The sequence below is a fragment of the Bos grunniens genome, chromosome 11 (genome assembly GCF_055505025.1).
Source record: "Bos grunniens cultivar Pamir isolate PY7600 chromosome 11, Bosgru_T2T1.0, whole genome shotgun sequence".
NCBI classification, from domain to species: domain Eukaryota; kingdom Metazoa; phylum Chordata; class Mammalia; order Artiodactyla; family Bovidae; genus Bos; species Bos grunniens.
In genome coordinates this window covers 39,919,847-39,946,407 of record NC_141175.1, presented here as the reverse complement: position 1 = coordinate 39,946,407, position 26,561 = coordinate 39,919,847, and the positions used below count along the sequence as shown (strand labels likewise).

The window sequence follows — 26,561 nt, the reverse complement described above, 5'->3', positions numbered from 1 at the left end:
GAGAGAGAGAGAGAGAGAGTGAGTGTGTGTGTGTGTGTGTGAGAAAGAGTGTGTGTGTGTGTGTGTGTGTGTATGTATGTAGGCATCCTGCCTTTCATATTAGCCGGTGGATTTGAGGGTGCTACTGTTTGGAGATGCCATCACACACCTCTAAAGAGTAAATGTACTTGACACTATCATACTGATCTCTGCTACCAAACCTGTCCTAAATGTTTCCAACTCTCCCTGCTGCTCCCACAACACAACCAGGACTTCCTGAGGACAAAAAGACTTCGGCGCTCTGGTGAAAATATAAATTGATTTGCACACATACTTCAAAGTCAAGTCTTGGGTCCAAACCTACATTTTCACAGGCATACCCCTCTAGAATTAAGGTTCAATACCCTCAAAAAGATACTGATTACTCACCTTCCCCCAGCTTGGCAAAGTCCTTGTTTAGCAGTTCTTCAGCTGTCAGTTTGGAGAAATTGTCGTCATCAAAGGGATTCCAGGTAGAACCTTCTGAAGGATTATAAACATTTTGCTGGGAGGCCCGAGGGGAGCCTGAAGGAGTGGTGGTTGCAGACCTAGGTAGGTTCCCACCCCCACGAAATAAAAAGATACATGAAGGTTGAAAAGGGTCAATCTATTCTTCTTGTTTCAAGATTAAATTATTTTCTAAGTCTAACTAACATCTTCCACAGTATTTTTCTAAAAGGTCTTCCCGAGGCAATGGAAGTTTCCACAGATGCCCTTTCCACTGTGTGAAACAAACATCTCTCTTTCTTTTGTGATTCACTATCTCTCATTACTTCTTTAATCTCTCACTTATTAGATTTTTGGCCTCATCTGTGAGTTCTTTCATTCAGGATCCCAAACCAACCTGTTGCTGGGCTCGTTCACCCTGTGGTGACCACTGTAACAACTGGCCCCAGAGGGGCTGAGGCCTATTCTGGCTGCCTCACATCTGTCAGGGTCCTGCATCAGTGGACACCATCACAGTTAAAGAGCAATAGAGACAGTTTCCACCATCCTGGGGCTCCTGGGTGTCATTACCTAATTTCCTCTTAAGTCTCTCTGATGCCCTTTGCATTTAGCTAATGACTTAAAGATTTTAACTTTAGCACATGGTTCCAAGAAAGTGGAGAAGGCAGTGGCACCCCACTCCAGTACTCTTGCCTGGAAAATCCCATGGGTGGAGGAGCCTGGTAGGCTGCAATCCATGGGGTTGCTAAGAGTCGGACACGACTGAGCGACTTCACTTTCACTTTTCACTTTCCTGCATTGGAGAAGGAAATGGCAACCGACTCCAGTATTCTTGCCTGGAGAATCCCAGGGATGGGGGAGCCTGGTGGGCTGCCGTCTATGGGGTCGCACAGAGTCAGACACGACTGAAACAACTTAGCAGCAGTAGCAACAATGACTTAAAGATTTTTAACTTTAGTACATGGTTCCAAGAAAATTGAGGGTTTGACACTGCATTTACGCAACAAACACTCATTGCAATCTACTTGATGTCAGGCACAGAGCCTGTCACCAGATTTACTAAGCTTGGTTAAACCATGGTGCTTGTTACGGACGAACCTACAGGCCAGGTCAGATAGACATACAAACAAGTAATACAGTGTGAAACATGCTCAAAAGACAGTTCAGACAAAATTATATATGATACCAGAGGAAGGGTCAAAGAGAAAATAACTGTGTACATGGATCTTAACGAACAAACAAGCAGTTCCTAAGTGGAACAGAAGGAAAGTGGCAGTTCTACCAGTGTGATATAATAGGCCTTGATCTGTTAACCAGTCAGTTCAGATATTATTCCACAGAAAATGGGGAGTCAAGAAAATGTTATCGGCATGTAGAGATTTGGTCAGATCAAGAATTTAGAAAACACTCTATACGGTATGGGATGGATGAGAGACTGAAACAGTGAGGCAAGTAAAAAATTATTTTTTAAGATCGGTCTGATCTATGCACTACAGGAAAATTCAGTTTCTCATTAAACCCAGACACGCACCCCTAAACGTACATCCATACACAATTATGTACATAGCAAAAATTATACAGCAATGGCCCCCCAGCAGCCCTTGCCCACAGAAGCAGTACATACTTGGACTTATTGAGACTGGCCTCAGCTGCAGCTGCTTGGAGCAGCTGGGTTGATTTGCTGGCAGGGACCCCAAAGACTGCGCTGTGGGTCACGTCGCTGAGAATTCGCCTGTGCCCAGCACGCTGGGCTTTGGGGGATGATGGAGGAGTGAGAGATCCGAGTTTCTGCCCCTGGATGGTAGGAGGTGGGGTTGTCTGAACCTTTGGCTGTTGTCTTACTGGGGCTTGAATCTGCTAGGAAGAGAGATGAAAGTGTTCAAGAGAGGGGAGATGGGTGGGGGAGGAGAAGAAAAACAAATAAGCAGACAAGCATAACAAAAAATGCCATGTGAGAGCTAACATATGGCTCAAATGGCACAGTTTCTCAATAACACCCACACTGTCTAGGCTTCCTTGACAATCTGAGATGCAGCCTTGAGCCTGACACCAACAGAGTACTTACCTGGTGCTTATATATACATTTCAGTCTTCATCAGCAATAATAAACAAGGTAACCATACGCAAGTCGACCCAAAGACTGCAGAAGTCATCCCTAGGTCTAAAGATCTAGAAAGTTTCCTGAAGGACAACTTTCTGCTTTCAAAATTCGTTCAGAATGCCTCCAAAGGGTAGGCTTCAAGCATTCCACTACCAGAGTCACAAGCCAACAAAGGCTCACCTCCAGCTAAAACACGATTGAGCTGAGTGAGTTCTGCTAGGAGATCCCTGACTTTCTGACAGAACACAGACTACTAGTTAGAAATAAGTGAGACAGAATTTCACTGTGATTAAGAAATGGCAGTTCTTTTTTGCTTTTGCTGTTAACACTCTGTTTCGTTGACAGGATGGGTCTTACAGGATTCTGTTTCTGCAGTGACCTCTGAGAAAATGTAAGCACGGGGGCAGTTGGATTAATCTGTCAGAATCTTCATTTTGGAAATGGCACCAAAGAACAAGGTAGAGGATACAATAAGAAAAAAATGTTAAAGCCCTTGACGATGACTGACCTAATAATATGAGATGTGGGCCTTTTTTAGAAGGAAGGCAGGATGCACAGTCACCAGAGAAAAAAAAATTGGAGGGAACATCCTTGTTCCCATGTGGTGAGTTTTTAAGCATAAGCCATGATCTACAAAGTTCCATGTCAAGAAAATGATCAAATTAAAAAGGTTAAAGAGGAACACCTAATCCTTTTCTTACTAACTGCCAATCCAGAAATAAAGGAATTTAAGACTATTCAAAGCCTCAGGGGTTGAACTATCCCTTCCCTCGTCTCTCATCTCAGATTGGAGCTGTCCCTCCATGCTGCAGGTCAGTTCCTACATTCTATGTCTTCAAAGGCTGGCCCTGGGAGAGATTCCAGAAACTAGTGTCCAGCTACTTGGGTCAGGATGCTGACAGCCTGGGGGTTTCTGTCCTTATACTGACTCAGGCTTTAATTTTACTGAGGCAAGCTATGTGCATGTAAGAGTACACAACCACTCACCAACTGAATGAAGGAAATAATATAAGGTTCTAATGTTGATCAAATTAAGGTCAGAGGGTAAAGCACTTTGCATCTCTGAGGGAGAAGCAAAGTGCTCTGTGAAGCAGCCCAGAGCTCCAGCTCCACAACTTCCTCAGGGCTCCAGGAAGCAACAGCCAACCTAACTAAAGCCAGTCCCCGCAGGGACAAGAAGGGATTTAAGGACAGAACTAGATTTGCTTATTTCTTGGAGTTTAGGACATCCATTACTCTGAAAAGGGTACTTAACTGTTGAGGCCCTTTATTTTGAAGAGTCCAAACTACTCGGAGAACATTTTCCCTTCTTCTCACCTATTCTCCGCATGCCGCACACTGGAGAACACATGCTTCTGTCATGACGACACCTTATCCTACCACAGCTACCAATTCAAAGTGGCTGCAACCCATCCAGCCACATCCCACAACAGCCTTATCAAGCAGTTTTACTTCCCATCAGAATCTCAGACTGAAGACTCAAGAGGGATCTTAAGACAGCATGGATTCCAACTCCCTCGTTTTAGAGACAATAAGACCAAAGCCCCCTGAGGTTAAGTGCTTGCTCAAGGTCACAAGGTCAATTGAGGGCAAAATCCATGTCTCGACTATCGCTCAGGACTCTCTTTTTTTGCACAACGATGCTTCCTCATCCAAAAATGAGATTCTAAAGGAGGAGAGAGACACATAACACAGGGGGAGAGAAGCAAGGTGGACTCAACATGTCTATCTTGCCAAAGATTTTTTAAAAAGCAAAACTATGAAAGAAGTATAATCACATCAAGAAATATAAGAATACAGACAAGGGGAGAAAAACCACCTCAACTTCCACTCCACTACTCTAGTACAATTGTTCTTATCTTTTATTTGGTATCTTATATTTATGTCTATTTTAAGGACATACTCTTCCTGTAATTTCATCTCTCCTTTAGCATTACCCCATGAGCTTTTCCATACTGTTGTACAGACTTTTATAACCGTGACTTTTAAGGACTGCATAGTTAGGTTGTTGGAATGAGGAATGTTGCTTCCATGCCTGTGCTGATCATTAAGACTGCAGTAAACCTCTGTGGGATACGGCCACATCCCTGCTGCGAAAGGGCTGCATGGTACAATTTACATTCACTTACCTGGTTCTCTAGGTAAGTCCTATAAAGTCATGGGAAGAAGGGAAGGGTCAAGGCCAGGAAACTCTCTGGCTCCTGGCTGAAGCCCATTCTGCTCTTGTCCCCTCTCCGTACTCTTAACCAACTACCCCTGAACAAAGTGCCCAGGTATTTTTTCATTCAAAAAACATGGAGAAGGATCACAGTTCATTCCCAGAAAAGTGGATATTTTGTCCACGGTCAGCAGAGAGGGTTCCCGTGAGAAGTGTACAGTCAGTGGCAGCACTGTCATGACCCTGGATGAGCACTGCTGGTGCCCTTGAACACAGATCAGGATTCTTCAAATCTTGCCCCAGCTCTGCTGCTGTCAGTCTGTGTATCTCGGGTGATTCCCATTCTAGCCTGGACCTCAGCTTCTAATTCCATTACAGGAGGACTGGATGAGACAAAATCTCAGCTACATGATACGATAATTTTTTAAAAACTGTTTTTCCATTAGCAAGAGGAACTCTGTTACTTGTTAAAAAAACAGAGAATGATCGTCTACCACATGCCCGCAGGAAGATCGAGCTATTTCAGAAATGAAGGTGTAAAGACACTGAGCACACATTTAGCTGAGACTCAGAGAAGACAATCTATTTATGGCGCTGCTTACTTTTGAAGGGATGTAGGTTTTCTGGTTTAAGATCGATGACAAAACTCTATTAGAAATCAATCCTTAGAAAGACAGTTTCTTACTTTTCTTTGTTTCTCTGTTGGTTGGACTTGCCCGGGAACAATAATAGCTGTGATACTCTATCAACTGGGGATGTAAAACACCCTTTTCCATCACTATAAAGTTTTCTATTACTGTCACTCTGTGAGTACAGAATTAAGGGCACTCATTAAAAGCCAAAGTATCATGTGCCTGAGGATATACCCGTGGAGGTGAATCAGAAGAGTGTGTAGAGGTCCTGATTCTAAACTCAGCCAATATATAGAATGAACATGCCCAATTTCTAAACTGACAGGATGGCTCAAATAACAGTCAGACACTCTGGTGCCCAGAGGGGCATCAGGCCACAGCAAATGGTCTCAGCAAGCAGGCTCTTGAAGGTACTGCATACTCATATGAAGTGGCCAGTAATGTCATTCAAGACAGAATAAGCACAACACGGTCAGAACTCAGGGTTAAGGTGGGGGGCCTCCATGAACCTTCTGAGACTGGCAAGGCCACAGTGGTCACACTGCCCTCTAAAGACAGGACAGGGATTGGCTCTAAATCTACTTTGGTCTCTGACTGCTTGACACTGGCACCGGAAGACACAAAGGACAGCTCCTCCCACTGGTCTAATATTAGGGTGAGAAACAAGAAAGTTTGTCTTCTATTGATCCCACACTCCTAATTTATCCCTCTCCCCTCCTTTCCCCTTTGATAACCATAAGTTTGTTTTCCATGTCTATGAGTTTATTTATGTCCTGTACACAAGTTCACTTGTCCATCAGCAACTTAGAATCATTTTTCTAAAACCTTAAGCTTCTATAGAATACTTCATCCTTTTCCTGGATACACTGGGAAAAGATCAAACATTTTAACCACCAGGGTGGAGAGCAGCCAAGCCTTGGTCCAGCAGCTCCCTCACCAGCTGCTGCCACCTCTTGCCCACCCTTTCCCTAGCCCTCACTGCGGGCTCCTCTTCTGGCTGACTCTCACCGCTGGCTCCTGGGCAGGGGCTGGCGAGGCTGCTACGGCCGGCTGTGCTTGGGACTGCGGTGCGGCCGCTGCTGTCGTCTTCTGCTGCAAGGCAGCCTGCTGAGTCAGCAGCTGTTGCTGATGCAGGGCTGTGGCCAGCTGCTGCTGCTGCTGCTGCTGCTGGTAGAAGTTCTGTATCAGCTGCTGTTGAGAGCTTCCTTGAGATACCACGGGGAACTGAGCGATCACTGGTTGCTGGGCTGCTGGGTGTACTGCCTGAAACTGAGTAGGGGAAGGAGGCCAGGAAGGAGGAGGTGAGTAAAAGCCTGTTTCAGAACCATACTCCACAGAGGATGAAAACGCCTCAATGACAACTGAGACCAGCACGGAAGGCAAAGGCAAGGGCAGGCAGGCGTCTTGTGGCTTGGCCGGAAAACTCACGAGGGTAACCGCAGGGCACCGCGCTTAAACACAGCAGCACCTTCCGCTGCAGCCACTGCCTACCTGCCTCCTGCACTGCAGACTGGCCTCCAAGGGGTTTCCGTGCCTGGCCTGAGGGCATCCATCTGACTTACATCTTGTGACTCCACATGCTGCAGTGTAACAGAAGCTAACAAATGAACTCCCAGTCACAGAAGTTATCCCTCTTACAAAGGGATTTGGAAATAGCCAGGATTAAAATTCTTCCCTACATGAACTGGGCAAAGCAATGATGACACTGAAGAGAATAACCTAAATGTCAGCCCAGCTAGTAAGTCCTCTCAGGCCTTTCTGAAAATTATTTCCAAATAGCTCTCTTCATTAAACTTCCACCTTTAAATATTCAGAACACTCAGTATACTCTACTACTTAATGATATTTTGTCTCATACTAGCAGCATGGTTTCAAGTTATATTCTTTTGTAAACTTCCTAAGGATAGGAATGCTTCTCTTCTCCCCGCCGCTAAGGACTGTGTGTCAGACACAAAAACACAGCTTAAAAAATGGCCTACTGATGCACAAAAATCAGGATCTTAGTTTTGAAATCCCAAATATTGTTAGTTATAAAATTAACTGGGAAGATACTGTTTGTCTACTTGGGCAAAGTTAAAAGAGTTAGCAAAAAAGGCAGATGTCAATAAATAGCTTACTTACAACAGCAAAATGCTAGAAACAACCAAATGTCTGTCAACAGGGAGTGACCAGATAAACTACGCTAGACAGCCTTAGGAACACTCTCAAGTTGCAAAGAGAAATGACGGATACCTCTATATGCGGGATGGAAGGAACAGAATACTGCAGACTGAATTTTGAAACTATGCAAATGTTTTAAATTCTCACAAAACAAAATTAAAACAAAATTACAAAGTAACAACTAAAAAGCAAAACAAAGCAAACAAACTTGTATATCACATAAAAATATAAATCAACTAAGAATTATGTTAATGTTGTTAGGAATCAAGATTTCCAGATGAGACAAATACAAATAGAAAAGCCAAGAAGTTAAAAATCCTGTAATTACAAATCTGCTTTAGAAATATAAATTCGAATTCATGATATACATTTTATTAAGAAAAAACCCAAATACATGCCCTAACTGTTCACTGAAAAGGTCTAAAAATAATAACCAACCTATTAGCAAATGGATATGCCTAGCAAGGGAAATAGCTGAGGAAAAAGTGGAAGCAGTGACAGATTTTATTTTCTTGGGCTCCAAAATCAATACAGATGGTGACTGCAGCCATGAAATTAAAGGATGTTTGTTCCTTGGAAGAAAAGCTATGACAAACCTAGACAGTGTATTAAAAAGCAGAGACCCTTTGCCAACAAAGATCTATACAGTCAAACCTATGGTCTTTCCTTCAGTCATGTATGGATGATAGAGTTGGACCATAAAGAAAGTTGAGTGCTGAAGAACTGATGCTTTCAAACCGTGGTGCTGGAGAAGATTCTTGAGAGTCATGTGAACTGCAAGGAGCTCAAACCAGTCAATCCTAAAGGAAATCAACCCTGAATATTCATTGGAGGGACTGATGCTGAGGCTGAAGCTCCAATATTTTGTCCACCTTATGTGAAGAGCTGACTCATTGGAAAAGACCCTGATGCTGGGAAAGATTGAAGGCAAAAGGAGAAGGGCATGACAGAGGATAAGATGGTTAGATAGCATCACCGAGTCAATGGACATGAGTTTGAGCAAATTCTGGGAGACAGTGAAGAACAGGGAAGTCTGGCATGGCTGCAGTCCATGGGGTTGCAAAGAATCGGACATGACTTAGTGACTGACCAACAACAACAAATCCCTAGCAGCAAGACTGTGGTCTCTAAATACCATTTCCATGAAAGGGAAACAGCTCTTTAGAGAAATGGCTGACTCCAGGTCAAGGGAAGAATGATCCTGGAACAGCCTGTTACATCAAATAATAAAGGCATATTAAAGCTTATTGGAGTCAGAGCCAAAGGACCCAGGAGCCAATTTGAAGAGACTTTCACTGGCCAAACCTGGGACAGTTAGAACAAATTTTTTAATAGTAATGTACAGAAACATATCAAATATATTGGGTTGGCCAAAAAGTTCATTTGGGTTTTTCTGTAACTTCCTACAGAAAAATATGAATGAACTTTTTGGCCAACCCAATATTAAGATGCATGAATTCATAGTGATACTAAGAGCAAACAAAATCTTCATTGTTCACCTTTGGATGGTACCAGGAACAAACTCATTATTCTGAAAACTGGGAAACACAGGGAAAGAGTCATGCATTTTTTTCTGCCTTTTCTGTACAAACAGTACCTCAGGATAAGCAAATACTTGATGAAAAAGTTCTTTACAGAAAAATTCCATCCCCTAAATGAAGATAAAATGCTAGAGTATCAGTACATTATAACCTCTAAGGAATTAAGGGACTTAGGAAACAAACTGAAGGCGAATATTAAGTGACTGGATCACACAAGACAACACCAAATACACTGATTGATCTTAATATTAATAAAATAGAGGACAACCAAACTGCAGTTCTGCTTTCCACAGTTTCAGTTACCCATGGTGATCAACGATATGAAAATATTAAATGGAAAATTCCAGAAATAAGCAATCCGTAAGTTTTAAATTGCATGCTGTTCTGGGCAGCGTGATGAAACCTTGCACCATCCCTTGCACCTGCCTAGGATCTCCAACCATTGACATCATCTGCTCCAGACACCCAACCATCAACATGGCTCCATGATCCAGGATCCCCTGAAGCATATGATCCTCCCTCTGACCCATGGTTGGAAGATCAACAGTAGCCTAAAGTTATGTCACAAAGTCCATGTCATTCACCTTACTTCACATCATCAAGTAGGCAAGAATATTTTGAGAGAGACTACATTCACATACTTTTTATTACAGTATATTATATTGCTATATTTTATTATTAGCTGTTACATTAATCTCTTACTGTGCCTAACTTATAAATTAAACATTGTCATAGGTATGTATGTATAGGAAAAAACATATTATATATTGGGCTGGTACTAGCTATGGTTTCAGGCATCCACTGCAGGTCTTAGAACGTATCCCCCACAGATAAGGTGAGACTACTGTATGTCTCCTGATGTGATGTAACCCGAAGAACAAAGAACTATCATCCTGAAGCAAGTATTGAGAGGCCTCAAGAAATTACCAGTTTACACAGGCGGTGGTGGGACATATTAAACAGCACCATGGGGCTGCTATCCACCAAATTCAGGATGTGGGAAATTCCACAGGACAAATGACCCAGGTTCTTAAAAAAAAAAGGGGGGGAGGGGGGCTAAAGGAGGAAAAAAAAGAAGAGAAAGGCACCTATAGATAAAAGGGGACATAAAAATGTATGATTAAAAAACGTGAAAAAATATACAAACCAATTTAAATTAAGACACATCAGAAAGAATTAAACACTACTGGATGATAAGAAATAGCTGTTTTTTTGGCTCAGTTTGAGAACAGTGTCATGTCAGGAAAAAAGAATCAAAATTGAGCCCTGAAAAACCAGCTCTCTTGCTGAGGGTCCTCAACAAGGTGCAGAATTCCCCATGGCCTGAGAAGAAGAGTGGGAGAGGTGCGAGTGATTCAGCGAGGGCTCCACTATATCAGGCTTCAGTGTCTACCTGTGTGTGACAACGGTTTGTCATGGCTCTGTCTTTCCAGGGCTTCTCAAGGAAGACCCCTGTGCCTAGTGGACCTTGTCACAGATCAAAGTGAGGGTCAGATTTACCACCTTACCTGTGGAGCCTGGGCCTGCTGTTGTGGCTGCTGGTAGAACGTGCCCGCTGGCTGCTGTGCGGGCGGCGCTGTCTGCTGCTGCTGCTGCTGCTTGAGGAAGAGTTGCTGCTGGTGCTGGGGCGTGGCCTGGGCCTGGGTGGGCAGAGCCTGGGCCGGCGCGGAAGGCGGCTGCTGTGAGGTGGGCGGAGCCTGAGGCTGCTTGGGCTGAGACTGTGGTAGGGGTTGACTGGGTGGGGGCTGGGTTTTTGGTTGAGGAACACTGGCTAAAAGACCAGGCTGATTGCTGGATCCTGCAAAGAGAATAAACTCCATATAAGGGCTCAAAACTTTGAAACTCTTGCCAAAGCAATAAAGAAGGGGTGATCTGTGGAAAGATAAATCCCATGACCCATGGGCTCCTCACTGTTCTTGCACCTGCAAGTCTCTTCCTTCTTGCCAAACAATGTGCCTCATATTTTTCAAAACACGGTTCATTAACAGGGTTCAAGACCTGTCTCCAGAAAGTCGTCCCTATTCGCCGTCCCATTTAGTTAATCACCCCTTTAGTCAGCACCCTGAAAATCTACATATTCAACTGGCCTTTGATGCGACCATACATAAACACAATCTTTGTCAGCCTGCTGCAGCACAAAAGCATTCTTTGCTGGTTTACATGTATGTTTCACAACCCCAGTCTGCATGTCTGATTGTTAGTAAAGCAGCTTCCTGGAGAGTGATAGCTGTGTTCAGTTACTTATAATCTGGATCAATCCTCTTCACAAAAATAAACTCAGTCAGCTCATCAGAAACAGAATGTCAAAACATGAAGAGGTGAGAGATACCTCAAGAGACACAGCATTAAAGAAATAATTCGTCCGTGTCAAAAAAAAGTTTTGTTTTTTTTTAAAAATATGAAGTACATGAAATAGAGAGGCAGGTATGGGATGAATGGACCACGGGCTTCCCAGGTGGTGATAGTAGTAAAGAACCCACCTGCCAATGCAGGAGATGTAAGATGGCTCAATCCCATAAAATCAGGGCCAAGACTAGAAAAAGTAGAGATAACAGGCTTCAGTGGCCTTGGAGATCCACTGGAGAACTCAGTGAGAGCCTTCCCTTTTGCTGGTCACTTAACGTACAATTTCAATGGCAGCTCACCTCTTGTTCCTCAAGGAAAACCTTTATTCCTTTTTAAAAAAAAAAAAAATTCTTTTTTGATGTGAACTATTTTTAAAGTCTTTATTGAATGTGTTATAATATTATTACTGTTTTATGTTCTGGATTTTTGGCTGCAAGGCATATGGAATCTTAGCTCCCTGGCCAAGAATCAAACTTGTAGGCACTCCCTACATTGGAAGGTGAAGTCTTAACCAGTGGACCACCAGGAAAGTCCCAAAGTGTAAAAGTGAAAAGTGTTAGTTGATCAGTCGTGTCCAACTCTTTGCGATCCCATGGACTATAGCCCTTGGGGGTCCTCTGTCCATTGAATTCTTCAGGCATGAATACTGGAGTGGGTAGCCATTCCCTTCTCCAGGGGATCGTCCCAACTCAGGGATCAAACCCAGGTCTCCCATATTGCAGGCAGATTCTTTACAGTCTAAGCCACCAGGGAAGTCCCAAGGAAAACCATTATTCTTTATGTGCCTCTAGATTTCATTCCAGGAAAAACCAGGTTTCCCAAGGCTTCTCTGTCCAGGATAACAGAGAGGTGTTCCACGTTTCAAACAGTCTTGTCACTGACCTGCGGCCTGAGGCGGGGGCTGAACTGTGGCCCTCTTCCGAGGGGTCAGGGCTGGTTGGATGGGGAGGATTCCTGGGTTGGGCTGAGTCTGCCCAGCTTTAGGCCTCTGGCGGGGTGCAATTGACGTCTCTGTAGTGGGAATGGGATCTGTCAGTCTAGAAAAAGAAAAGGAGGGGAAAAAAAGAAGATTCCAGTTAAAGTATGGGAAAATGGAGAAGGGGTAGACAGAGTATATAATGGATAAGCTTTCATCTCCACATTTACCGAAACCACCCAGATTCACTTAATTGACATTTCCCAAAGGATATTTCACAGGATGTTATATTACTATGTGTTATGGAAAAAAAAAAGTGGGCAAATAAGTTTTAACATATTGATCAAAATACACCAAGCAGATTTCTGACTAGCAGAACATTTATGTGTGAATGTGCATAGAAAACCTCAAAGAGACCATTATATAGAATGCAGTGTTTCTCAAAGCTTTTTTGATCTTGGGACCATCTTGCCTAATAGTTAACCAGAAGTTCCTAGAATATACTTTGGTGATGATGCAAAAAGGGGTTTAAAGTAGGTGGTTTTCAGATGCAGAGGGACTCAAAATTGATTAGCACTAGCTGTCAAAATGGTCTCTTGATAATAAAAAGCATCAACTGAGTTAATCCAATAAGGCAACTAAAAGGAACAAGTAAGTAACTCAAGACACAGGATGTGGGGAGTCTGACAGGAGCTCCATTTCTTTCAGTACACATATTGCCTTTTTTCATAGTAACAACAATTTTTAGCTGGGCATAGGGTCACCCATAGTAAAAATCTCATTGCCCAGTCTCACATGTAATCAGGTATGGCCATGCATCTAAGTTCTGTTTATATCCCTAATGGGATATATACAGATTGTTATGGAGCAGTTTCTGGGAACTTTAAGAAACTCCATGCATGCTCTTTGTCTTTCTTCTTTGGCTATTCCTTGATCCTACTGCTTGGAAGAGGGATGGCCACAACTGCCATATCAGTCCATGAGGGCATGGCCACAACCACAAGGATGGTAGAGTGATGAGCTTAAAGCAGCCTGGGTACCTGACGGCTTTGTCTAACAGAACTCTGTACCAGCCCTGGACTACTTTGAGAGAGAGAGAAAAAAAATCTACCTTATATAAGCCACTGTCATTTGCACTTTCTGGAACTCACTGCCAGACCTAATCCAAGTAAGTACAGAGTGTGGTCAGCTTGCTCTCTGTAATAGTGCTGCCACTCAGGTGGTAGCTTCCTTTGATTCTGAGCAGTTCAGGCAGCTGGCTGCTACCTAACTCAGGTCACAGTGACTGTTCTTTGCAAATACACTTCTGGGAGTTATAGCCGAGATGAAGGCCAAAATAAACAAGCTTCGTGAATATTTCGAAAATATGTCTGGCACAGTCTCCATAAAATTCAAAATAGGAAGTCAGGCAGAGCTGGTTCTTCCTCATGACATACCTCCAAGACAGGTCCATTCCAGACCCTGAGGCTTTTCACTAGCTTCTTGCTTTCATGCTGGGGGCGGGGGGCAGAACTGGTAATAGAAAAGCTACCACACTGGGGGAGGCTATGATCTGGAGAAGGAATCAGGGAGGAAAACGGGATAGATGTTGGGGAAGAGGAGAAAGGGGTATGAAAGATCAAGTTCAGGGTGAGGGAGGTAAACAGGCTTCTGTAGAAAACCAAATGCCAAGAACTTCTGTATTGGCCTTCTAAGGGCAATATTTTTTACAATCAATGGAATCTGGAGTCAGAGAAAACTCTACTTGAACTCTCATGCTTGTGCACAGCCGCCTACTCTTTGCAACCCACCAGGCTCCTCTGACAACGGGACTTTTTTTTTCTAGGCAAGAATGCTGGAATGGGTTGCTACCTCCTTCTCCAGGGGATCTTCCTGACCCAGGGATCGAACCTGTGTCTCCGAGCTCCCCACTAACTAACTGCAACAACAGGCTTGGCATCGAACCTCTTGGCCTGGGGTCCCTTATGTATACAGTGGTGTGTGTGTGCTAAGTTACTTCAGTTGTGTCGGACTCTTTGAGACCCCATGGACTGAAGCTTGCCAGGTCCCTCTCTCCAGCGGCTACTCCAGGCAAGAATACTGGGCTGCCATTTCCTCCTCCAGGCATACAGTGGAGACAATAATGCCTACATTATGAGGCAGATGTGAACACCAAATGTATCAACAACTGTAAAACCATTCCAGAAACTGAAGAGTGCTCAAAATGTCAGTTTGCATGGATCTCAATATGTTGTACGAAGATACAGTCTTGAAGACAGGAGATCTGGCTCTACACTGCCTTGTGTGATCCTGGGCAAACCACTGCGTGTGCAGAGGAGAAAGAGTGAGGATGCTGGAGCTGTGGGTCTTTCACTAACCACATACTGACTGATGACCTGGGCAACTGACGTATACGTCTCACTTTCCATATCTTCACTTGTAAAGTGAGACCAGCAACAACCTCACAGGTTTGTCTGAAGGGCTGAAGGTCACTTGACATATGTAAAGTACCCAGTATGGTATCTGGTGTATATGATGCCTCCATGAATAGGGCTACTTTAAAAATAAAGTTTGAAAGAAAAACCCACCTCTCAGCACTAGGGAGTGAATATGATCATGGAAATGAAATCATAGCATATTATATATTGGACAATGTAGACCCAAATCTCTTGGCTCTAAGATTTGCATATTCTTTCAGCATTACTGAGGTCATACAAAACAATAGTTTGGGCATCATGGAGTTTACAAAAGTTTGACAGTCACAGGTAGATTCGATGTTCATGTCTGCCTCATGATGTAGGTATCATGTTCTCCATTTTACACAACAGAGTACCACTCAAATGTCAGCGGGTGATAGAATTCTTACAAATGATTATGCTTTAGTGGGAACGGATCTCTGTGTAGCCTCTGTACATACCATACCTGAGCCGAGTACAAGATTACCATAAGACCAAAATCAGCCCCAAAAGCAACTCCCAAAAGTGAACATGGCAGACTCACTTAAGATATAAACAAACTGCAAACAAACATCATGGAAGCAGTTAGCTAAGTTTGTTAAAAACCAGTCTTATTATTTTACTACCACATCTGGAATAGCCCCAGGCATTTTATAAATGTTCAAGAATTTTTTAAAACATAGAAGTTTAAAAGATACTATTCTATTAAAATTCACACATCTCCACCTAGGGTGCTTTGTTTGTTTTTATATCATTTTATTCATTTTTGGCTGTGCTGGGTCTTCGTTGCTGCTTGGGCTTTCTCTAGTTGCAGCGAGCGAGGGCTATTCTTCATAGCGGAGCGCGGGCTTCTCACTGCACTGGCTTCTCTTGTTGCGGTTCATGGGCTCTAGGGCATGTGGGTTTCAGTAGTTGAGGCTCGCGGGCCCAAGAGCACGGGCTCAGGAGTTGTGGGTGCATGGGCTTAGTTGCTCCAAGGCATGTGGGATCTTCCTGGACCAGGGATCAAACCCATGTCTCCTGCTGATTTTTTACCACTGAGCCACCAGGGAAGTCCCAATAGGGTGCTTTGTTGATACAGTTTGTGCTAAGGTGCCTTGCCATGGGAGTGTGGTAGGAAAGTGGGATATAAACATTTTTCCAGACCACCATGAGAACCTGCCATTCGGAAGGCACGGCAGCCATGAGGATGTGCCTTGCAGATCTTCGACTACAAGGGTGTAAAAGACCAAGAACTGAAACTGAAATCCACTAGTGCTCCTGAAATCCACTGCACTGTGTGCTCTGAGGCCACGCTTCCCAGAGGCTGCTCTCAGCCTTCATGTCCTAGCCACAGGGTTATTAAGCCAGGCCCATTCCTACAAGACAGGGTTCCCCGATGACGCACCTTCCTTACATTGTATGGCAGGCAGTCCACGTCACTTCGAACCAATCTTCAACTCCCCATCTCTGGGTCACTCCCTCACTGTTGGGAGGCTCTCTGATGGCTCTGATGGCACCCTCTCTATTTTCTCTCACAGGGGCATTTCCCCTAATAAAATCTTAGCTTCTTAACTCTTCCCTTGGCCAGCTTCTTAGAATATGGATTAGTTAAGATCCACAGGCTTTTTTGCTCTTCACAACTCAAATGCTTTTGACCTGTCCTTGCCCAATGTGGCTAGAGCCACAGAAAGTAAGAATTCCTGGAGATTAAGGTGGTGGACCAGGCTATGCAAAGGCCAGGACATGAGTTTAGGACAGACTTGTACTAGCAATGTTTAAGATCTGCTGTTGCCCTGTTCTGAATTATCTGCACCTATTCCCATGCAAAGGGAACAGCCACAGGGCTCTTGATTCTCTTTCAGATGTAGATCACTGTATTTTATTGTATTCCAACTGGCAGTCCCAAAGAACAGTTTCTGCCTGGGGGAGACAGAGCTTCCTTTCCTGTTCTGTGCAGCCTCTGGCCCTGGCAGTGGAAGAATCAAGAAACACTAGGCGCCCTCCCCTACTACTGGAGCAACAAGCAGTAGGATACTTGCTCACTCAGGCATTTCTTACCTGGCCTTTGGCTGGGTCTTCTTTGCAGCTGCCTCACTGGCTTTCACTGGTTCAGGGAGCTTTGTAGGAATGGGAGAGTTCTAGAGAATTGAAAGAAAATTTTAAAAGGATATCACAGACTTTTTTAAAAAATTGAGATGTAACTGACATACACTCAATTAGCTTCAGGTATACAATAGCATTGATTTGATGTTTGCAAATATCACAAAATAATCACCACAATCTTTGTCTAGTTAATATCTATCATGTGGTTATAAATTTTTTTTTTCTGGTGATGAGAACTTTTAAGATTTACTCTCTTGGCAGCCTTCAAATGCAATACAGTATTATTAAGTAAGTATAGTCACCATGCTACACATTACATCCCCAGGACTTACTTATTTTATACCTGGAAGTCTGTCCCTTTTGACTCCCTTCTATTTTGGCCCACTTCCAAAACTTACTTTTTAAAAACAAGTTACCAATCTGAATGCTTGCAATTCTAATCCACGTTATTTAACATCATGAGTGAGAAAGTGAGACAGCAAAAGATATCATATCGTGTTAGGTTAGTGCTCAGTATCCCGTTTTAATCTGAGAAACCTGAACTATGGAAAACTGGTCATGAAAGTAGCTTTTAGGAGGCGCCTCCATTTCATTCAAGCTTTCGGGTGTGGGGGAGGGTGATTCTGCTAGGAAATTTCTCCTCATTTCTCTCCCACCTCACAAACATTCTTCTCCCAAGGGAAAGAGTAGCTTCCTTGACTGATAAGACTGGGAGAGAAAAGGGAGCTAGCCTGGCCACCCTCCCCTCCCCTCCTTTATGAAAGAACATGTCTCTCAGGAATCAGGGACACTGCTCAGTCATGCAGAGCTAATGGTAGGGATGCTGACTGGTCAAGCCACACTCTCTGACTCAGTTTTATTCGTAATGAAACCAATATGCTGAGCTCCATCTGAATGATTCCCACGTCTGATTCCAAATGTGGCAGTGAAGGACAAGTGTTATTTATTAGCAGCTTCAAACCCTAGTAGTGACATCAGAAGTTCACCACTGGAGAAACTGGCAAGACAATTTCCAAGCAGAAATTACTTATTACAGCGTCTATTAGTAAAATACTCAACAAAGTTGGATCATACTATGACATGAGAAATATACCAAGTCTGTCAAAAGCATGCCTGCAAGCACTGTACTCAGAAAACTGAGTGTAGAGTTTAGGATGACTACGAGCAGAAAACCTTCTGATGGCTGCAAAGTGTGTGGGGAGGGTAGAAGAAAAGCGTGTGGGTTACAGACTGGTCAGCAACAGAAGCAACATCGGGAAAGCTCCACTACAACGAAGGAGCAAAGGGACAACAGGCTCACGTTCCACCAAGCGCAGGGGCGAGTCCAGGGCCTCGCCTTTGGAAAGCAGCCTGCCTAACCCCCTCTAGGTAAATACATGGGCCAGTGACTCTCAGGGAAGTATGACTGCTGACAGGGTAAGGCTGGTCAATCTTCACCCAAAGTGTTCAACTCAATTCCTAGGGTGCTTGGGTGTACGTGTGCTTAGATGTATGTATGTGTAATTGCCTCAGTTTTATAATTAAATTCTATGGGAAAGCTGGATTCTATTTAAAGCAACTGCTTCATAGTTAGCTTTGTTTGAATGCCCCTTACTAGAGAAAGCAAGGAACACTTACATTCATTTTAAACAGCTGACTATTACCCCAGGAACACTAAAGGACAATTCAATCATGTTTACTTCCCCTAAAAAGTACCTCTCACATACCTGTACATTTGGAATTGGGCATTCTTTCTTGAGTAGTTTAAATGAGAAGTAGGAAACCTGGTAAATATCCGGCCTTTTGTCAGGGTCTGGTTCCAACATGTACCCTAAGATAAACAGACATGAATTTGTTTAATGATACCCGAAGAGTTATTACATTAGCTAAGAGGCATAATTTCTCTATTACCAAAATTCTGTTGTTTTAAAATTACTTCTCAGAAAAGTCAGAGAGTGCAATTAGCCCTCTTCCTCCCCTCTCAGAAAGGGAAGCTCTGACTTTCCTAAAATTTTAAATATCCGCAAGAAAATAATGCTTTTGAATTGTAACAAAAATACTTTAAGTTCAAGTTCTGTGCACTGCACAACAGGGACTCAAGTTCTCAATGTGGAAGTTAACACATTCATCTTCTGGTTCCTAGGAAATTCTGGCCTCCTTCTTTCATACTGTCAGCTAAACAAATGATTGTTCTTGATAATTATAACCTAAACTCAGATTTCAAGAGTGTACTTATCATTCTTTTGTTGGAGGTATTAGCTGGTTTCCCATCTAAAAGAAACTGCAAGATAACAATACATCTCTACTTTTATCGTGATCTATAGATCATGTGTCTGTCTCCGGTCTTTTAAACTTCTGCCCTTTCTGACGCTGGAAAAATCCCCGGGGGAAAAAAAAATACTGAGAAGACACACACACACACACACACACACACACACACACATACATACAAACAGTAATGTGAGGCAATGTATTGCTTAAGTAATCAAATGAATGGTTTGGACACTAAGTTGAGAAAAGACTGATGAGGCTGCATCCTGGTGAAGGGCTTTGCAGAAGAGGCAGGAGCTGAGCTGGTCCTTGAAGGCAGGAAAAAAATTTAGTGAGTCAAGGGAAACACAGAAAAAAAGAATTCCAGGTAAGAAAACAGTCTGAGAAAAAATGGACTGGGAGAAAGGCAAGAGAACACTTTGTTGCAAGGAACAGATGAGCCAAGAGGACAGGACAGAGGTTTCCTCATCAGAGAATAAAGGGAAATAAGGTGGGGAGAACGAAGCCAGAATATGCGGGACCATTGACAAGCACGAGGTTTAACTGAATAGGGACGTGATAGGGTGGCATTTTATAAGATTAATCTAATAGTGAAGAGTCCCTTGGACTGCAAGGAGATCCAACCAGTCCATTCTGAAGGAGATCAGCCCTGGGATTTCTTTGGAAGGAATGATGCTAAAGCTGAAACTCCAGTACTTTGGCCACCTCATGCGAAGAGTTGACTCATTGGAAAAGACTCTGATGCTGGGAGGGATGGGGGGCAGGAGGAGAAGGGGACGACAGAGGATGAGATGGCTGGATGGCATCACTGACTCGATGGACATGAGTCTGAGTGAACTCCGGGAGTTGGTGAGGGACAGGGAGGCCTGGCGTGCTGCGATTCATGGGGTCGCAAAGAGTCAGACACGACTGAACGACTGATCTGATCTGATCTGATCTGAGGGTGTGCTGGACAGACGGAAGAAGGGGAGAGGCTGGCCAGTTCACCAGTACATGCATGAGCTGACAAGGTTGGAATGTATTATGGTGGCAGTGATGAGAACAGAGAGAATGTCATGAAAACAGGAGAAACTTCAGAGAAAGCATTAATGCTACCACTTAGGAAATGACTGACTCTCTTTTTTTCTTGCTGGCCAGATCCAAAGAAAACGTCACATTTCAGTCATCTAGGCTTGGATGGTGACACCCCTGACAGAAACTGAAAAGCGGGGGAACCTTGTGTTGGAAGTGAAAGGGTATGCGGGGGGGAATGATGGAAATGTATGAGTGAGGGTGACAACGGACTCTTCCAAAGTTTGTAAAGTGAAATAGATCAGAGTGTAGGAAAGATGTCATATTATACACATTCATAGAGTTGTTTTTCCTAATACAAATTTGTTGCACAAAAGTAAAAAAAAAAATTTATCAAAAAATACTACCATTCTAGCAACAAATTTGGCCATTTTTTTGCATATTTCTTTCCAAGCTCATTTATAAAGCTGCCATTTTAGCACAGATATAATGCTTTACCCCCGAAAGCAATCCAACAACCATTAAATACCATACTCCATTTCTTCAAATATTGCCCCTACTTTTGTATTAATAAACAGAAGAGATTAATTGATAAAACTAGTATAACGGAACAGGTGGTCACTTAGAAGCTAAAACTATCTTAACTTGGGTACAATACCTATCCTTTTTGAGGTACTGTTTCCTTGTTTGTAAAATAGGGATAATTATATTTACTATATACGGTTTTAAGAATTAAATGAGGTACAAGTAGGCCTTTCACAAATGTCAGATGCTCCACTCACACTGGCTTCATCTGTTTTCTCCAGTGCATCCCCATTTAGGATTTACAGTCTGTGATTGTTAAATGTAGATACTGAACGTCTTGACCAAAGTAAAAATATAATAAAAATTTGTTACTTCAGCATTCCAGTACAAGGGTTTGAGTAAAGCTTACTTACTCTGCCATCTGATTAATGAACATTAGTTCATATGCTTACTATGAACGTACAAAAGAGTGAGGAATCTTAAAATCTTTTAAAACATTTAAATGCCTCTTATCGAAATCCAGTGATGAACCTAAATGAGAGGAAAAAACTAGTTCCACTGAGGTATAGTCTCAATTATGAATTCACTTCAGCCAATGCATTGCCATCATTTTAATTTGAGTTGCTTCCAGTTTTGCAAAGACGAATTTCTTATCACTTGATCTGAGTCAGCTGGACTCCTTTGGTACCGGAGCTTTCACACAGACTGCAAGAGAACAGAGCAATGTTCTGCAATGCTCAAAGCCCAGTAAGGATTTCTGCTTGGGTGGCCGGCCCAGGTGGGAAACCAAGTGGCAAAAAGACTCACAACTGTAACTCAACACCGTTACATCATCTTTGAGCAACCAATCATTATCAATTGATTTCTTTATTTTTCCATCCAACTTATCACTCATGGAATCTAACCCCTTTATCTTCCATTCCATTTCTAGAGATCAGAAGTAAAAATGTGAAACCAGAACCTTAAAATACTTACTAATTAGGCAGTGCATGTCTTGGGAATATCGAGAGTTATCAGGAATTGTGAAGTTTCCATCACAAATTGCCACTTGACTCTCCCCAAATGGCAAAGTGAAGTAACATAATTTATACAACAAACATCCGAGAGCCTGAAAAAATAAGAGAAGCAGAGTGCTATTAGAGGTTTATTTACCATAACTGAAAATGGGATTACTGAGAGATACTGGCACCATCCACATTTACTAGCCGATCTAAACACTAGGCATTATTAACCTATTTGAAACTTGAATTTAGAACCCAATATCACTATTTACCTGCCATTATTTCTACCATCATTACCCAATTGTGCTTCAAAAGAGAACAAGTATTCAGCTGGTTCTGCCCTTAAGAACTAGTAACACATGTGAAGACCACCTAAGTAATGGGCAGGTGACCTGAATAACTTTCCCAGAGGTCTGAAGTCATTGTCTTTGACAGGCTTCAAGAAGCAGTGGCTGATCACCTCGAGGCAAGAATAACCCTGAGGGGTAAGTAGACAGGGATGCGGTACAGTGGCTTCTCTGGCTAAGGCACTGTCTGGATTAGGCTGGGGAGTTTACAGCCAAGACTACTGACATCTGAGATGCAGATAGCTTTGTTGACACCTACCCAAATGTCTGCCTTCGTCGTGATGACCTTGCCACTGTACAGGTTGACCATCTCTGGTGCGCGATAGGACAGCGTTGTGTACCTACAATCAAGAGATTCATTTTTTTGTTAAATATGTCAATGCTATAATTAAAAACCAGGGGTAGCAGAATTACTTTTTAAAGAATATATGTATCAGTACAGTCAAGTTCCCTGGGAGCACTCAGGAGAAGAGAGGACGGGACGTTAGTGCTGGTGGGATGAAGAGCTGTCCTTGGCACACACCACACCCTTGAAGTGCCATCCTCTCACTCTAAGAGCAGGTGGACGCAGACACTAAGGCTTTAAATAAACCCTAAAAGCAACTTTCCATGGGTCCTTAAATAACAAAATTGTCTCCTATAAATCCTTATTGTCTGACACTATATTTGGCTGGTTTGTTTTTTAAAATATACAGTAATCCCCTAAGATGCGGCTCGACACAGAGATGTGACGCTGGCTGGGACACTCAGGATAGAAAATGGGCCCTGGCTAGGCAGGAAGTGGGCCCGGAGCTGGATGGGTCTTTGCTGATGGAATAGGGCTGAGACAACAGCTTTTCTCTCTTCTCTGGCTCAAGAAAAGAGAAGTAGAAGTTCATCTTCAAAGTGAGAGTTAGTGTTACCAAGCCTGCAATTTGTGCTGCTTGAGCCTCTAGAGCCCAGAGGGCTCTGTGGCTTAGATGCCCACCAGGGCCTTGGACCAGAAGCCCTCCTGCCCCAGGCTGGGTTGCCAAGGGTGAAGCAGGAAAGGATCAGGATATGTGCGCACTCTACACTGCTGATTTTTAGCAGTAACAGTCAGCGCTGCTGCCTCTGAAAAATTTAACACTCTGGACAACAGGGGAAAACAGCCCAGGTTCTTACTGGAGTAACAAATCTAAACAAGCTGTTTCTCATGTAAGTCAGTGATTCAATGTCTGTAGAGACTTTAATAGCCCTGCTCACCATTAATTCCACTAAATTGCAGGTTAGCTCCTTATGAGCAGGAAAAAATATACAGCAATTTAGGGTTCAGTAAAAAGCACAACCGACTGACTGGTAATGTCACAGCTGCTGTGATCCCACTGAAAGACATCACAGTACTTCCATGGTGTGTGAACCTTTTTAAGGGCTCTGGGATAAAAATCAAAAGATCTATGTACCACAGGACCATTGATAAAGTGCTATAAAATTCCTTCGTTTTAGTCCACCGATCAATGATTGTGAATCCCCTCCCTATCCTCCACCTAAAAATCAAGCAACCCAACTGCTAATATGATGTTCTGAAATGAGGGACAACTGACTGGCACCACTGTCTTTTCACCATGACCCTCTCAATCATAAGCTGAAAGTAAAACTGTTGATCTGATAAGGGATAAAACTCCGAGAAAGGAGGAAAAGCTTACTTCTTAATCTCATCTTCTACTGCATTGACTCCTTCTGTTTGTGGATTCTGGAATTTGTTGGTAGCACTTCCAAAGTCACACAGGACATAGTGGCCTCGGTCATGCAAGAGAATATTCTCAACCTGAAAAACATTGTGCAACCGCCCATTCCAAGATATTGTTTAATACTGGTTTGAAAATTTGGTGTACATTACACATAAAGGTTTTATTTCTGATAATCTCATCAACATGCATAGGAAAGTTATTCTCCTCCAAGTATATCAACAGGGGTCATTCCAAGTGAAATAAAAAGAGATGCACAGTAACAGAGGAAAATGAGAGTGGGGAGCGGAGTGCTGAAGAGGAAATTCCACAGTGGGAAAGCCAAGAGTTCCATTTTTCTGGATTTCTAGCCACACTTCTCACCTCTGCAGAAACAGCCCTCCTACAGTACTTTCAAGACCGTATCTTTTCTCCTGCCTTTTTTTCAGTCTAGAATGCTTCCGATGATCACCAGCTCCTTACCCAGCTATCAAAATCCCATTCATCTTTCAAAAGTGAAAGGGAAACTGTTAGTTGCTCAGTCATGTTCGACTCTTTGCAACCCCAAGGACTAAAAACCCGCCCAGCTTCTCTGTCCATGGGATTCTCCAGGCAAGAATATGGGAGTTGGTAGCAATCCCCTTCTCCAGGGGATCTTCCCAACCCAAGGATTGAACCTGGGTCTCCCACACTGCAGACAGATTGTTTACTGTCTGAACCACTCTAGTTCAAATGCCACTTCTTCCTTGAAGCCGTCCTCAGAAAAATGTCACCCTTTCCCTACATTCCTTCAGTACTTGGTTCTTCCTGATATCAGTGATTTCACTTAGACCTTCTAAACATACATATCAATTTGTTTACCATGGTAGGTAAGGATTTTCTGAATTAATAAATATTTGCTATATTTTAGTTATTTCTCAAAGTGATTAAAGGCCTGTGGGCAAATGCACAGTTCTCCTGTGAAAGTACCATCCTTCTATTTTTGTAGATGTATTCTCTGGGCAGTGAGTTAGGAGTTCTGGGTAGGAGGGAGCTTCCAAAGACCAGAACCTAGAGAAATTCTTGGTGTCAAAGGATTCTGCCAAAGATATAACAATTTCTAAACATGGGCACTACCGTACTCAAGATGCATTAATTTTTGGCAGAGGTGAATTGAGCTCACTGGTGTGCTGGAGGACAGACCTGGCTATGTGTGGGCAGTAAAATGGTAGCCAAAAAATCTTGTTAGATCAATAAGTCCGTGGCCTCCATTGTCTTTTGTCTTCAGCCTTCCAAAGACTGATCACCTTTGGAAAACAAAGGTAAGAGTAGACTAGAAGCTCCTTAAGGACAAGCACAGATATTTGTCATCTTCTCTACCAATGCCTAACATGATGCTTGGAATAGAAAATGTTTGTTGAATGGAATAAAGTGAAAAAGAGAAATACATATGACACACTGTGTGTGTGTGTGTGTGTGTGTGTGTGTGAGAGAGAGAGAGAGAGAGAGAGAGAGAGAGAGAGAGAAGCTGTCGGAAATAAGACAGGAGCCACCAAATACCCAGGCCCCGACTACTAGTGGTTCTTTTAAAAATATCTTCCCAACTATGATGTCTCCTGTTTCTATACTTTAATTTTTCTAGGATTATAGATTATAAAAATTATAGTCTACATTGTATAAATATAATACCTAAAGTCTTTAAAAACTGACTCTATAGTTTATTATTCCTTATTCCAACTGAGTGTCACTCACGATATATTATTGTGAGAGGCTCTGCCACTGTTGCTGTTGATTCGTGCTCCTCAGAATTCGTCTGTGGGAAGCCTTAAGAGGCCTGAGTTTAGGTCTATTATTCTTCCAGGAATAACCTACTTATGCACCTGGGGCACTAATAACCTACAATCACTTCACAAAATTGTAGGCGCTACAGTTTTGACCTTGGGGTTTTAGCCCTTCAGGCAGTGTGAACTATGACCATAAACTTGGGCGGATATGCTGTTGTGGTTAAGAATTCTTAGGAGAGACTTGTTCCCCAAAGACAAGACTGAATCAGGCAAATATTTCTACCATCTACAGCTTTTTATAATGCTCATCAGTTTAATCTATTTACACAAAGTGAAACAGTCAAGCTATCCTGAACGCATACTCACTTCAGGAATCTAAAGTAACTCCAACAAGGCAACACTAATATTTCCAGTGGAATTTAGAGATTTTAAAAAGAATAGCTACTATTTACTGACTGACTGTCTCATCGCTTTACATGGATTATCTCATTCAATCCTTACAGTAACAATATAACAATAATCCCCGTTATACAGACAGAGAAAGTGAGGCTCACAGTGATTAAGCAAGGAAGTGCACCTAGGCAATCCAACTCTAGAGAAGGACAGGTAATTGCCTTTCTGCCAGGGCAGGGGGCAGAATAATTACCCAAAGCCCCCCATTCCCACCCTCCTACCTGGTAGGGATGACTACACTCACCCAGTGTCCTGGCTACAAGCATAAGGACAGGGGTTTCTTAATTCTTTAAGCTCAGAAATGCCCCTATAATAGGAATCCAGTCAATGAGGAACCAAATGTCCAAACAATACTCAGGCTGATTTGCTCAATGTCTCCTAAGCATTTCCTACAATGACTAGTTTATCTTTTTATTCAATTGCTCCCTCTCTGCTAGTCAACTCCTAGCCATTCTTCAAGGCCTTGCTCAAGTCATAACTCCTCAGGAAAACATTCCCTGGCCACCCTACAAAAATCTACAGAACTTGCTACGGCTAGAAAGGATTGACAAAGTGAGACCTGGCCAAACCAAGCAATGCCCATAGGTTACCTGGCCTCTTGTCTATGGCTGTTGTTTTGCTCCAACAGCAGAGTCAAGCAGTTGAGACAGAGCCTATACAGCTGACAAGCCTCAAATATTTATTCTT

General features: G+C 42.9%; 1 protein-coding gene across 25 annotated transcripts in view; it reads right to left on the bottom strand.

Annotated features, from left to right (window-relative positions):
* The window catches only part of AAK1 (AP2 associated kinase 1), a 171,755-nt gene that overhangs the window by 43,022 nt on the left and 102,172 nt on the right, over window positions 1-26,561 (bottom strand). For 12 of the 25 annotated variants that reach the window (XM_086326220.1, XM_086326222.1, XM_086326223.1 and 9 more), the window contains exons 6-15: window positions 23,638-23,759; window positions 22,233-22,314; window positions 21,601-21,733; window positions 18,546-18,649; window positions 16,795-16,874; window positions 12,286-12,440; window positions 10,566-10,855; window positions 6,365-6,625; window positions 2,090-2,322; window positions 409-566 (exon numbers count right to left, since the gene is read on the bottom strand). In XM_086326220.1, coding sequence (XP_086182346.1) covers window positions 409-566; window positions 2,090-2,322; window positions 6,365-6,625; window positions 10,566-10,855; window positions 12,286-12,440; window positions 16,795-16,874; window positions 18,546-18,649; window positions 21,601-21,733; window positions 22,233-22,314; window positions 23,638-23,759 — 1,618 coding nt within the window. The remainder of the gene's footprint in view (window positions 1-408; window positions 567-2,089; window positions 2,323-6,364; window positions 6,626-10,565; window positions 10,856-12,285; window positions 12,441-16,794; window positions 16,875-18,545; window positions 18,650-21,600; window positions 21,734-22,232; window positions 22,315-23,637; window positions 23,760-26,561) is intronic. The other 13 variants (XM_086326221.1, XM_086326225.1, XM_086326227.1 and 10 more) reach the window with 3 other exon arrangements.